The following is a 12869-nucleotide window of genomic DNA, read 5'->3' on the forward strand; positions in this document are numbered from 1 at the left end:
TTTTTACGAATTATAAAACTCGACAAAAGGAATTAGCTACATGACATTTTTTTTTTCTATTTCATTTCGGATTCTTATGTTGACTAACATAATTTATATTGTCATGATCAGAAATTTATTGTTTCTCGATTTGACTTGATATTTTCGCCATTCAACATTAGTATCAAATAAATTCAAAAAACGAATCTGCCGGAAAAATGTAAACTTTATTGATTGGATCATATGATTCTCTTGCCATTGAAGTAAATATTAGAAGAAAAGAAAAAGAAGCATTGATTATACAGAAATACGTATCCAATGAATGACATAATGTCCACCAAAACTATTATAACAAATCGGAAAACAGTAAATGATCATAGTTATAATATTGAACACATAAATTATGTTAATCCGTTTTTTCTATCAGAAACGGTATGTAAAGTGTGGAAATTAACGAGACATATATTTATATCCGTGACCGTGAGTGATGGATCTTTACTGGTTAAGACTTATTGTGATACTCCGATCATTGTCTTCAAAGATATTCTGAAAAAAAATAAAAAACAAAAAAAAAGTTTGCCTTTATCTAATCACTCAAAGCAAGTAAGTACAGTATTTAAACACTTTGTTATGTTGGGGGATTCTAACCTGTTACCTATTGTTCCCAAAGCCAATACTTTACCGGTAGAACTACAAGAGAATTTTAAAAATAGGGCCGAAAAATTTATAAATAAAACCAGGCCGCAAGGACATACTTCATCAGCTTGTGGCTTGGGCCGGCTCTGATCTTGTGAAATCTCTATACCAGAGAAAATTATATAATCAAACTTTTAGTCAGGAAAAGTCAATATAATATATATAAATTAATGAATCTTTGTTAAGATCTGTGTCATGTCTACAAAATTTATATATTTGTTATTCGATTTCTATTGTTCTCGGCTAAGTAAAGTGTACAAAAGCATTGCAGATGATAAGAAAATAAAATACATTTGTTGAGTTTGTACATGTGAGAAAGATTACAACAGAATACACAAACGAGCAGTCCAAAAACATATAATACTTTGTGTTACAATGCAGCAAAGCTTTTGACTAAAAAGCAAACAAACATAAACCGGAATCAATCAAGGAAACCGGGTATTACTTTACCGGATTTTGGTAGGACGGAACTCTATCCCCTGAATGATCAAACCGCGCTTCCAATAAGGAGTCTTAGTCTCAAGAACACTTGTTTCAATGTCATCACAACCTGATTCATTGAAGAATTCACCAAGCTCAGCTTCCATCCATCCATCATTTCTCATTTTTGGTTTCGTTACATCTCTCGTTTCTCTGTCTCTCCTTCGATCCGCGGGAGGCCCAACAAAGTATATGAATCTTTGAGAAGATTCTTGTCCCACTAATCCAACTGTAGCTTCTGCTGGCACATCCCCCAGATTAGGGCATCTATCCTTTGTCTTAAACACAATGTAAGCCGAGTAACGAGTTCCAGGAGATAAGTATTTAGTACTCATGCCCCCTCGGACTTCAAACCAACACACATTGAGAAGCTCTGGTACTTCTTCAAACCTGCATGCGTGTGCAACATTTTCCCCATCATCATCATCATACTTGTGTGATTACAATAGATTTGAGTGTTAAATAAAAGGAGTAACCTACCTAGCTTCAGGAAGTGAGATCCATCGCCAATACTGAGGAGTATTAACCCATGTGATCCACATATCTTTCTTCGGAGATAACATGATACACTTTTTCCCATACCCTCTCTCTAACCAGGAGCTCTTTTATTTTCCAAAAATAAAATAAATAATTAAAAAAAGCAAACAATCAGAAATATTCAATCAGAAATCAAATTTTCAAATCAAATCCATTTCACCATAATTATCTAACATAACTCGTATTAAAAATATATGTACCTTTTTGCCATCGTCGATTAGAATAGGATTGTCGCATAAAGCGAAATAGAGCTCCTTCTTTGATGAAAAAACTCGCGATGGAGGAATTAGAGATGGATAATCCGATGGGAGAAACTTGTCCCATACGGTATCGGATTGGACAGCTGATTCAAAGGTTTTAGAAACCGTAGCGGCGATGCAAGCGTCCCTTGGACTAGTAAAAGATATTATGTTGGATATGCAATCCTCTGGCAAGTCATCGAACGGCGAAGGGGCGGAGACAATTGCTACTCCCCCTCCGTTTCTTAAGTCAACGCTTTGTTTGTGGCCCATTTGTTGCTTCTATCTGGATAATCTTTCTTCGTCTATAAAGCTCAGAATTTAAAGAAATCTTCTAAAATCCTCTCTGCCGCTAAAATATTGATAAAGAAAAGACTCGTTTTAAGTCGTCCAGTCATATTTACGAAAAACTACCCTTCTTTGCATCAGTGTGCACGTTTTAATTGTCCCTTCCGCCACGCTCCATGTGTTTAATGTCGGTTTTGATTTTTAGAATATTCTAACTAAGAACCATATAATAAATCATTGCAACATTGTTAAGGAATTGTCTTAAGTCGCCTCTATTGTTCAGGAATATCTGACTCTTTCTAAGTTAACTCCGTTTTTATCAAGGACTAGAAAATGACTCATCGCAAGTTCCCCTTTCACGTTGCATGTTTTTTTTACTGTTGCATGGTTGGTTTATTTTTGTAAAATGCCAAATTTACTATTGGCTTTGGTTTGCAAACTTCCAAGTGAAATCATGATTCACCTAGAAGAAGTTAATTACGCTAACAAAATTAATCTCTTTCCCTAAGAAAAAGTTTAGTTGAGAAACAATAAAAAGTTTTAACTTGCTTCTTAGACAAGATACACGTATGTGATCCAAAAACAGAACCGATAATTTTCAAACCGTTTTTCCACACAGTGGGAAGGTTGTCCTGTGGGAAGGTTATTAAAGGGTGAGGATCAAGGTTCGAAAAACGCCTGGCGCACTAATAACCTACTGGTGGATTGGGATATCCACAGTGATGGGTTAGGATCGATGCCCTGCAGGGCCAGCTTGGAGTCCGTTGGGACAGCTAGCGGAGGACTAGCAGGGTCCACGGATAGTCCGTTGAGGCAGCTAGAGGAGGGCTAGTGGGATCTGCGGGACGAATTGTCATAAAACCGGTATTACGTTTTGGTAGGCCGGAATCGAATTCCTCGAATGATCAATCCACGCTTCCAATAAGGTGAAGTAATATCTACAACACTTAGCTCAATTTCATCACAACGCAATCTAAAGGTCGCGTGTTCGATGAACGCTTACCGCATCAATTGATAAGAACTTGAATACTCATTTTATTGATAAGAACCCGAAACCATTACAATTTGTAACAAGAGAGGTCTCTAGGCGCAACTAGATCATAACTGTCTCCCACAGTAGTCACATGCGACTCTGTTTCCCCAAAACCAACATAAGCTTTCCAATTCTATTTACAATGTTTATATACAACATATTTCTACTTTTTACTCGCACGTGTCTTCATCCTTCTCCACATGTGCTGCAACATCTTTGTATTTCCTCCTTGTATACACCTGAAGTGGCTTATCAAGTCTCCCTCCTTTGATATCATTAGCTCTCTCTTTGTCCATTTTTTGATTTTATTCGTAGACTCATCGAAGCATATGAATCTTTTAGAAGTTTTTTGTCCCACCTATCCAATTCCAACCTGTATGGGCAAATCGCGGAAGCCATGATATCCAGTTCTTGTCTTGTACACTACATAAGCTGAGTAATGCGTTCGTGGAGATAGGATTCGAGTATTTATCCAACCACTGATCTCGAAAGCACATACATCATGAAGCTCTTGTACCTTTTCAAACCTACATATATAACACATTAGGTGCAACATTTTTTCCTATCATTTTGATTATGAAATATCACTATATGTGTGTAATATATTTTCTTATTTTTATTCTGTTACGAGAGTTGGATTTAGAATTGAAATCCTAATATGAATATATTGCGCGTACCTAAATTAAGGAATTGAGATCCATTGCCAATACTGAGGACTATTTCCCCATGTGATCGCGAGTTGATTAGCAGATAACATGATACATTTCTTCCCACTCGCTTTCTCTATCCAGAAACTCTTTGAGTTTTCAAAATAAAGAAGCTAGTTTAATCAAAATATTCATGGCACATATTTTAACCTCAAATATTTAGGTATACCCTTTGGCCATCTTCTATTAGAACAAGGACTTCCCATAAAGCGAAATAGAGCTCCTTCTTTGACGAAAAAACTTGGGATACAGGAATCAAAGATGCATATTCCTTTGGAAGAAATTTTTCCCAAACACAATTTGATTGGACCGTCGCTCTTAAGGTTCTAGAAACCGAAGCGGCAATACATGCATCTCGGGAACTTGTAAGAGAGATTATATTAGAGACAGTCTTCCGGTAACTCATCGAAAGGTGACAAACAAGAGACGACGATTTCTTCCACACCTTTGCTTCTAGAATCAATAACGAGTTTTTGCCCCATCGACAAACTTGAGACTTAGTACATTATATGACTAGTCCAAAAGTCTCATCTGCCGTTACTTATAGGGAAAAATGTCATTAAAATCCCCAAGTCTACATTTTCGTTGATTTAAAGCCCGAACTCTGCTTTTGGAGGAAAAAAACACCAATTATTTGTTGACTTCCAAATAAATCGCAAACTCTCGTTGACTTAGTCTTTTGAGGCACAACGTTAAGTGGTCAAACGGAGAAATTAAACGGGGTTAATTATCAGCTAACGAGATCCGTTAATAGCAAAACAACGCTGTTTATAACACCCTAAAACCTCTAAATTAAGAAATCGATTATCAGTTTCCCCAATTCACAAACCCTAACTGATCTCAATATATTTTTTCTTCTATAATTTCTCTTTTCTTCTTCGATTTCCCTTTTCTTCTTCGAGTTGATGAGATGAGTTCTAGCTCAAAGACATCGGTAGTAGCTTCGTTCGACCGTGGAGTGCCATTGTAGTGTGTTTGTGGAGCCGGTGTAGCGATCTTTACATCGAGAACTAAAGAGAATCCTGGTTGACCGTTCTTCCGGTGTATAACAAAAAGAGATCTAGAATCTTCTCGTCTTTGAAGATATCATGTTTGATTAGGATTAGATCGATTAGGGTTTGTGAATTGGGGAAATTAAGAATCGATTTCTCAATTTGGGGGTTTAGGGTGTTACAAACAGCGTCGTTTTGATATTAACGGATCTCGTTAACAGGATAATTAACCCCGCTTAATTTCTCCATTTGACCACTTAACGTTGTGCCTCAAAAGACTAAGTCAACGAAAGTTTGCGATTTATTTGGAAGTCAACAAATAATTGATGTTTTTTTTCTGCAAAAGCAGAATTCGAACTTTAAATCAACGAAAATGTAGACTTGGGGATTTTAATGACATTTTTCCTGTTACTTATATATAAAAAACCTGGTCCTAAAGTGACAAAGTCGTCCTTCATTATATATTTACTAATGTCGTTATTGGCACTAATGAGCACGCACGTCTCTCCTCACAGCTCCATATATATCTCTTGGTTTAATTATGGTTAATATTGTACAGATTTAGGAGTATATAAAACACTATTCAGGGCTTATGCCACATACTCTTAAATCTGATCCCTAGCCGGTTGAAACTTACAAAGTCTACAAAAGAAAAAGAAATTTTTTTGTCCATGATCAAAGCAAAGGACACTCTTTCTCTTTATTGAATTTGTTCAAGAGAGAATGATAAAACAGCATAATCAAAAATCCAAACACTACAATCAATGAATCAAACAAACATTAATTTTATTTTATTTTGTACTTTCTTAAGATACAAGATTGATACAAAAGCTTGTAACTGGAACCATCCAAAGCCCTCTTCCAAAGGTACTACTTTAAGGGTATATGGAAAGGCTAGTATTGTAAATGATAGAACCCTAATCTCTAGTGTATATATAATGTAATCCCTCTATTTAATGAGAATCATACAGCCTCTCTTCCTATATGGTATCAGAGCCACGATCTCTTAACCTAAAAACACAAAAACTTTTCTTTTCTATCTTTCACGCCGTTCACCATGTCATCCTCTTCCGGTGAAACCATTACTGTGTCTGCGTCACAGTCCATCCTCTCCGTCAACATGATGAACATGACTAAGCTCACCAGCACAAACTTCTTGATGTGGAGTCGTCAAGTCCGTGCATTGCTCGATAGTTACGACCTCATCGCCTATGTCGATGAAACCGTTGTCGTTCCCCCACTCACAACCACCACCGATGGTGTTACCTCCGACAACCCAGATTACAAGATCTGGAAGCGACAAGATCGCTTGATTTACAGTGCACTTTTGGGTGCTATCTCTCTCTCCGTTCAACCGTTGCTCTCCAACACCACCACCTCTGCTGAGATCTGGTGTACGTTGACGTCGATCTATGCCGCTCCTAGTCGTGCTCACGTTCAACAGATCTGACAACAGATCAACTTCTGGACCAAAGGTGACAAGTTGATTGAGGCTTATTTCCAAGGTCTTACCACACGGTTTGATCAGTTGGCTCATTTGGGTAACCCCATGGTGCATGAAGATCAGCTCGAGAAGATTCTCGGTGGTATTCCAGAGGAGTTCGGTCGTGTTGTCGATCAGCTTGAAGGACGTGATCGAACTCCGACTCTTGCTGAGGTTTACGAGAAGTTGCTTTATCATGAAGTTAAACTCAAGAGTGTTGTCATGTCTTCGCCGTATCTTCCAGCTACTGCGAATGCCGTCAATGTTCGTGGTTCTCAGTCTCGCGGACAATCTCGTGGCTATCAACACAACTCTCGTCAACACAACGCTTTGCGCTCACAAAACTCTGCTCCTCGTGGCTATCAAGGTCGTTGTCAGATTTGTGGCGTCTATGGCCATAGTGCACGCCGTTGCTCTCACTTTCAAGTTTCTGGTGCTCCTTTCAACAACAACACTCCGACATCCGTTCCATGGCAGCCCCGCGCTAACATGGCCACCACAACTCCATGGCTTCTTGATTCGGGGGCTACTCATCATCTTACGACCGACTTGAGCAATCTCTCTCTCCAACAGCCTTACAATGGCGGTGAAGAGGTTACCATTGCCGACAACACTGGTCTTCCTATTTCCCACACGGGTTCCACTTCAATCCCTACACCAACTAAACCGCTTTCTCTGAATGATGTTTTATATGTTCCTAATATTGCTAAAAACCATATATCAGTTTTCCATTTATGCAATGCTAATTGGGTTTCTGTGGAATTATTTCTGGCCTATTTTCAGGTGAAGGATCTCAAAACGGGGGTCCGGTTGCTGCAAGGGAGAACTAAGAATGGTCTGTATGAGTGGCCAGTCCCAATGACCAAGGATCCCATTTCCATTTTGACCACCACCACCTCCAAACCATCTTTATCATCTTGGCATTCCAGACTTGGCCATCCATCACCTCCGATTTTACACACTATTCTTTCAAAGTTTTCTTTACCTTGTTCTGAATCCACAAATAAACATTATCCTTGTTCTCATTGTCTTATTAATAAAAGCCATAAGCTTCCCTTCAATACAAACACTATTTCTTCTACTAAACCATTACAATATCTTTATTCCGATGTCTGGATGTCTCCCTTACTCTCAAATGAAAATTTCAAATATTACTTGGTCATTGTGGATCACTATACTCGTTACACATGGTTATATCCATTGAAGCAAAAATCGGATGTCAAAGAAAAGTTTATTGCGTTCAAAGCTTTGGTTGAAACACGGTTCAAGGAGAAGATACAAACGCTCTACTCCGACAATGGGGTCGAATTCCTTGCTTTGCGACATTTCTTGGCAACAAACGAGATCTCACATCTCACAACACCACCACACACACCGGAACACAACGGTATTTCTGAACGGAAGCATCGGCATATCGTTGAGACCGGTCTCACTCTGTTACATCAAGCCTCGGTTCCTAAGCATTACTGGCCCTATGCATTCGCAACTGCTGTCTACCTCATTAACCGGATGCCAACACCAGTGTTAGACAATGTCTCACCCTTTGTCAAGCTGTTTCAGCAGGAGCCTAATTACCTCAAGCTTCGTGTCTTTGGGAGTCTTTGTTTTCCATGGCTCCGCCCATATACGGCACACAAACTTGACGATCGTTCTAAACCTTGTGTGTTCATGGGTTATTCATTAACATAAAGTGCGTATTTGTGTCTTGATATAGCGACGGGTCGGGTCTATACGTCGAGGCATGTTCAGTTTGTGGAATCGAGTTTTCCATTTGTTTCGCTAACAACCGCTGCTACCAAGCCTCCGCCGGAGAACGTTGTGATCTCTCCTCCTTCCGTCGTCACCATTCCGACATCTCCACCTACTACAGCTCCGACTACTTCTCCAACAGCACTGGTCCCTCCAGCTCTTTCACCATCACCTTGAGTCACGACTCCGCCAACATCACCACCACAGTTCGATCCTCATCATGGGAACTCGTTACTAGACCGTGACCCATCTCCAGGTCTATCTACGGATTCTGTGTTACCGCCCAGTCCACCAGCGACGAGTCCGTCTCCTTCTCTACGTTTATCTCCATCACCTGATCCTTCTCCATCACCGGTGCCGCCACCTGCTCCACCGTTAGCACCACCTCCGATTCCTCCGGAGAACATTCATCCCATGCAAACACGGCGAAAGAATAATATTACTAAGCCAAAGACCAAGTTTAGTCTCTCCGCCATCACAACCAAAATAACTATTCCCACGACGGTTACTCAAGCCATGCGCGATAAGAAATGGCAAGATTTCGTCGATATTGAATACCTTATTGACTTTCCAGTCACTGACCTACCTCGAGGATGCAATGGGATTGGAGATGAATGCACAAACGCGGATGCGTACTTTTGATTTGGTTCCTCCACCTCCAGGTCATAATATTATTCCTACTAAATGGGGTTATACACTAAAATACTTGCCCAATGGTTCTTGACAGGTATAAAGCACGTTTAGTAGCTCGAGGGTTCAATCAAGAGTATGGGCTTGACTATGACAAAACATACAGTCCTGTGGTCAAGTCTAATATTATTCGATTGGTGCTACAACTTGCTGTGAACCATAACTGGCCGATTCGTCAACTTGACGTCAATAACGCTTTCTTGCATGGGACGCTAACGGATGAGGTCTATGTTTCTCAACCACCAGGTTTTATCGATAAGGACCATCCACACCATGTTTGTCGGTTAAACAAAGCTTTGTATGGCCTTAAACAAGCTCCCCGTGCTTGGTATCAAGAATTAAAGACCTTCTTGCTTCGGATGGGGTTTAGGAACTCTCTTGCTGATACTTCGGTTTTCGCCTATCTCAATGGTAGTGACATCGTTTACATACTTGTTTATGTCGATGATATCATTGTGACAGGAAGTTCTCAGTCTCTTATCACCGGTTTTATCGATGCTCTATCCACTCGGTTCTCTCTCAAAGCTCCCACTGAACTACGTTATTTTTTGGGAGTGGAGGCTACGAGAACACCACAAGGACTCCATCTCATGCAGAAACAGTACATTCTTGACCTTCTAGTGAAGACTAACATGATTGACTCTAAGCCGGTTTCTACACCAATGTCACCAAAACCGAAGTTATCCCTCTCCTCCGGTACTCTATTTGATGATCCAAGCAAGTATCGTATGGTGCTAGGCAGCCTTCAATATTTGTCTTTCACCCGACCTGATATAGCTTATGCGGTGAACAAGTTGTCTCAATTTATGCATCGGCCTACTGATATGCATTGGCAAGCTGCAAAACGGATTCTCCGCTATCTCGCTGGAACTCTCTCTCATGGCATTTACCTTCGCCCTAATGCTCCCCTTGCACTACATGCCTACTCCGACGCAGATTGGGCCGGTGACTCCGATGACATGGTCTCCACCAACGCCTACCTAATCTATCTTGGTTCTGCTCCAGTTGCTTGGTCCTCTAAGAAGCAAAAAGGGGTTTCTCGCTCATCCACCGAAGCAGAATATAGAGCTGTCGCAAATACAACCGCTGAACTACGTGGGCTCACTTCTTTACTTACGGAACTTGGTGTTAAGCTTCCGACTTCTCCGGTTGTTTATTGTGACAATGTTGGCGCCACGTATCTATGTGCTAATCCCGTCTTCCATTCTCGCATGAAACACATAGCCTTGGACTATCACTTCATTCGTGAGCAGGTTCAATCGGGTGAGTTAAGGGTCGAACATGTCTCCGCGAAGGATCAGCTTGCAGATGCACTTACCAAACCATTGTCGAGAAGCAGGTTCACCGAGTTATTCGACAAGATTGGCGTGATTTCAGCCCCTCCATTTTGAGGGACGTGTAGAATGTATATATGGAAAGGCTAGTATTGTAAATGATAGAACCCTAATCTCTAGTGTATATATAATGTAATCTCTCTATCTAATGAGAATCATACAGCCTCTCTTCCTATATTTTGTAGGGCGGATATCAATTCCTTGAATGATCAAACCACGTTTCCAATAGGCATAATCAATCTCAATAATACTCAACACAGTTTCCTCACAATCAAAATCAGTGAAGAATTCCCCAAGCTCTGTCTCCATCCACCCATCTTCCCTCTCTTCCAGTTTGATTAGATTCTTTCTTTCCCACCTTTTGGTTACACGAGTTCCTTGTCCAATAAATCCAACTCCAATGGGCTTCAAACCGTGAAATCTATCTCTTGTCTTGTACACAATATAAGCCGAGTAACAAGTTTTGGGAGATAGGATTTGAGTATTCATCACACCGCTTATCTTGAATGGAACTTCAACAAGAAGCTCTGGTACTTGATCAAACCTTCAAAATACATTGCACCAAAGATTATCGAAATGAGTCCATATCAATCAAATGTAGCGAAAAACGTAGATGATGTACCTAGATTCAGGAATTGAGATCCATTGCCAAAAATAATGACTATCAAATGTGATGCCCAATTGCTTCGCTGATAACATGACACATCTCTTCCCACTCTCTATCTAAACAGACACTCTTTAATTTTTGAAAATAAGCTTTAATAACATGATATATAGTTCAATAGCAACATTAATATAAAAACTCAAATAATAAGAGATACCTTGCCACCATCTTGGATATAAACAAGATTGTTACATAGAGCGAAGTAGAGCCCCCTTCTTCGACGAGAAGATTCTTGATATAGGAATCAGAGATTGATGCCCCGGCAGAAGAAACTTCTCCCATACGCTATCGGACTCAACCGCCGGTCCGAAGAATTTTGAGAGGGAAACGGCGACGCAAGCGTCCCGTGGACTTGTTAAAGAGTATATGTTGGAGATGCATTCCTCCGGCAATGCCTCAAAAAGCGACGACTTGTACAAAATCTCTCCTCTGCCTTCAACGACGTGATCTTTCTCCATCGCTTGCGTGAGAATTAATTTTCTGACTTGTAAGAACTCGTCTTAACATAATAAAATATGACGATCCCAACTTATATTAATTTTTTTTATTTAATTTTTGTTTCTTATATAACTATAAGAAACCAATATTAAACTATTCAAAGTCAATAGTCCATAAGAAAACAAAACACAAGTTATTTACTGAAATTTGTTCATGTGAGAATGATGAGCGTTAGAAACATTACAATCCAAAAACCTTAAAAGATCGAGTTACTGTTAAAACATGCACAACAAAAAAAATTCAATTAAAGCAAATAAACATAAACCGGAATCATCAAAAGCAGATAGTACTTTACGGGCTTTTGGCAGGGCGAAATTCGAATCCTTGAATGATCAAACCACGTTTCCAACGAGGAGACTTATTCTCAAGAACAGTTGCAGAAATTTCATCACAACTTGTTTCGTTGAAGAATTCACCAAGCTCAACTTCCATCCACCCATCTTCCCTCTTCTCTGGTTTCATTACATCTCTCATTTCTCTTTCTGTCCTTTGATCCGAAGGCCCAACAAAGTATATCAATCTTTGAGAAGATTCTTGTCCCATCAATCCAACTTCAACTTCTACCGGCACATCCCCCAATCCAGGACATCCATTCTTTGTCTTGAAAACAATGTAAACCGAGTAACGTGTCATAGGAGATAAGTAACGAGTACTTATCCTGCCACGGACCTCAAACCAACATACATTGAGGAGCTCTGGTACTCCTTCAAACCTGAGTGCAACATTTTTTTCCCATCTTCATCATCATCAGATTAAGCGATTGTAATCGATATATAATGGAAAAAGCAGTTACCTAGCTTCAGGAATTGAAATCCATCGCCAAAAATACTGAGGACTACTAACCCATGTGATCCACATCTCATTCGGGGATAACATGATACACCTTTTGCCACTAGTTTTCTCCAACCAAAAGCTCTTTAATTTTCGGAAAAAGGGAAAAAAAAAACTTCAAAAATAATCAGAAATATTGAATGGATGCATGAACTTAAAACGTTACAATCTTGATGATATGGAGCACCGCACCGACAGTTTTATTTTATTTTTTAAACGTTACACTTAAATAATAGTTTAATTTAATTTTTGAGTAATTTGTAAGTAAAAAGTCACTTTCTTAAATAAACTTAACCTTTTTGCCATCTTCGATTAGAAGAGGATCGTGGCAGAGAGTGAAGTAGAGTTCCTTCTTTGACAAGGAAACTTGCGATTGAGGAACTAGAGATAAATACTCCGGGGGAAGAAACTTCTCCCAAACACTATCGGAATGAACCGCCGATGCAAAAGTTTTTGAAACCGAAGCGGCGACACACGCGTCACGTGGACTAGTAAAAGAGATTATGTGTGAGATGCAATCCTCCGGCAAGTCATTGAAAGATGAAGGCCCGTGAACGAATATCTCTCCGCGCTCTTCGCCGCTAGATTCACTGCTCATCGCTGCGTTCTTCAAATCGTATGCTTGGAGACTTAATAGATCACTCGTGATGTTTTTTTTTTTTTTTTTTT

The 12869-nt window shown here is 39.7% G+C and overlaps 4 protein-coding genes across 4 annotated transcripts; 1 reads left to right on the forward strand and 3 right to left on the reverse strand.

The window, feature by feature from the left end:
• On the reverse strand, positions 924-2204 carry LOC104714897 (putative F-box protein PP2-B2). The gene is made up of 3 exons (XM_010432367.1): positions 1893-2204; positions 1636-1757; positions 924-1545 (listed from the first exon to the last, which is right to left on the reverse strand). Exons 1-3 carry the CDS (start codon positions 2202-2204, stop codon positions 1122-1124), a joined length of 858 nt encoding a protein of 285 aa, XP_010430669.1. The 3' UTR covers positions 924-1121.
• Positions 6009-7264, forward strand: LOC109126332. The gene is made up of 3 exons (XM_019229835.1): positions 6009-6345; positions 6427-7071; positions 7218-7264. The coding sequence occupies exons 1-3, from the start codon at positions 6009-6011 to the stop codon at positions 7262-7264; spliced, it is 1029 nt and encodes a 342-aa protein (XP_019085380.1).
• On the reverse strand, positions 10349-10967 carry LOC104714899 (putative protein PHLOEM PROTEIN 2-LIKE B4). Its single transcript, XM_019229836.1, has 2 exons — positions 10830-10967; positions 10349-10751 (listed from the first exon to the last, which is right to left on the reverse strand). The coding sequence occupies exons 1-2, from the start codon at positions 10904-10906 to the stop codon at positions 10349-10351; spliced, it is 480 nt and encodes a 159-aa protein (XP_019085381.1). The 5' UTR covers positions 10907-10967.
• On the reverse strand, positions 11484-12863 carry LOC104710147 (putative F-box protein PP2-B2). The gene is made up of 3 exons (XM_019230429.1): positions 12496-12863; positions 12163-12284; positions 11484-12081 (listed from the first exon to the last, which is right to left on the reverse strand). The coding sequence occupies exons 1-3, from the start codon at positions 12796-12798 to the stop codon at positions 11661-11663; spliced, it is 846 nt and encodes a 281-aa protein (XP_019085974.1). The 5' UTR covers positions 12799-12863; the 3' UTR covers positions 11484-11660.

Source organism: Camelina sativa, chromosome 9 (assembly GCF_000633955.1).
Source record: "Camelina sativa cultivar DH55 chromosome 9, Cs, whole genome shotgun sequence".
NCBI lineage: Eukaryota > Viridiplantae > Streptophyta > Magnoliopsida > Brassicales > Brassicaceae > Camelina > Camelina sativa.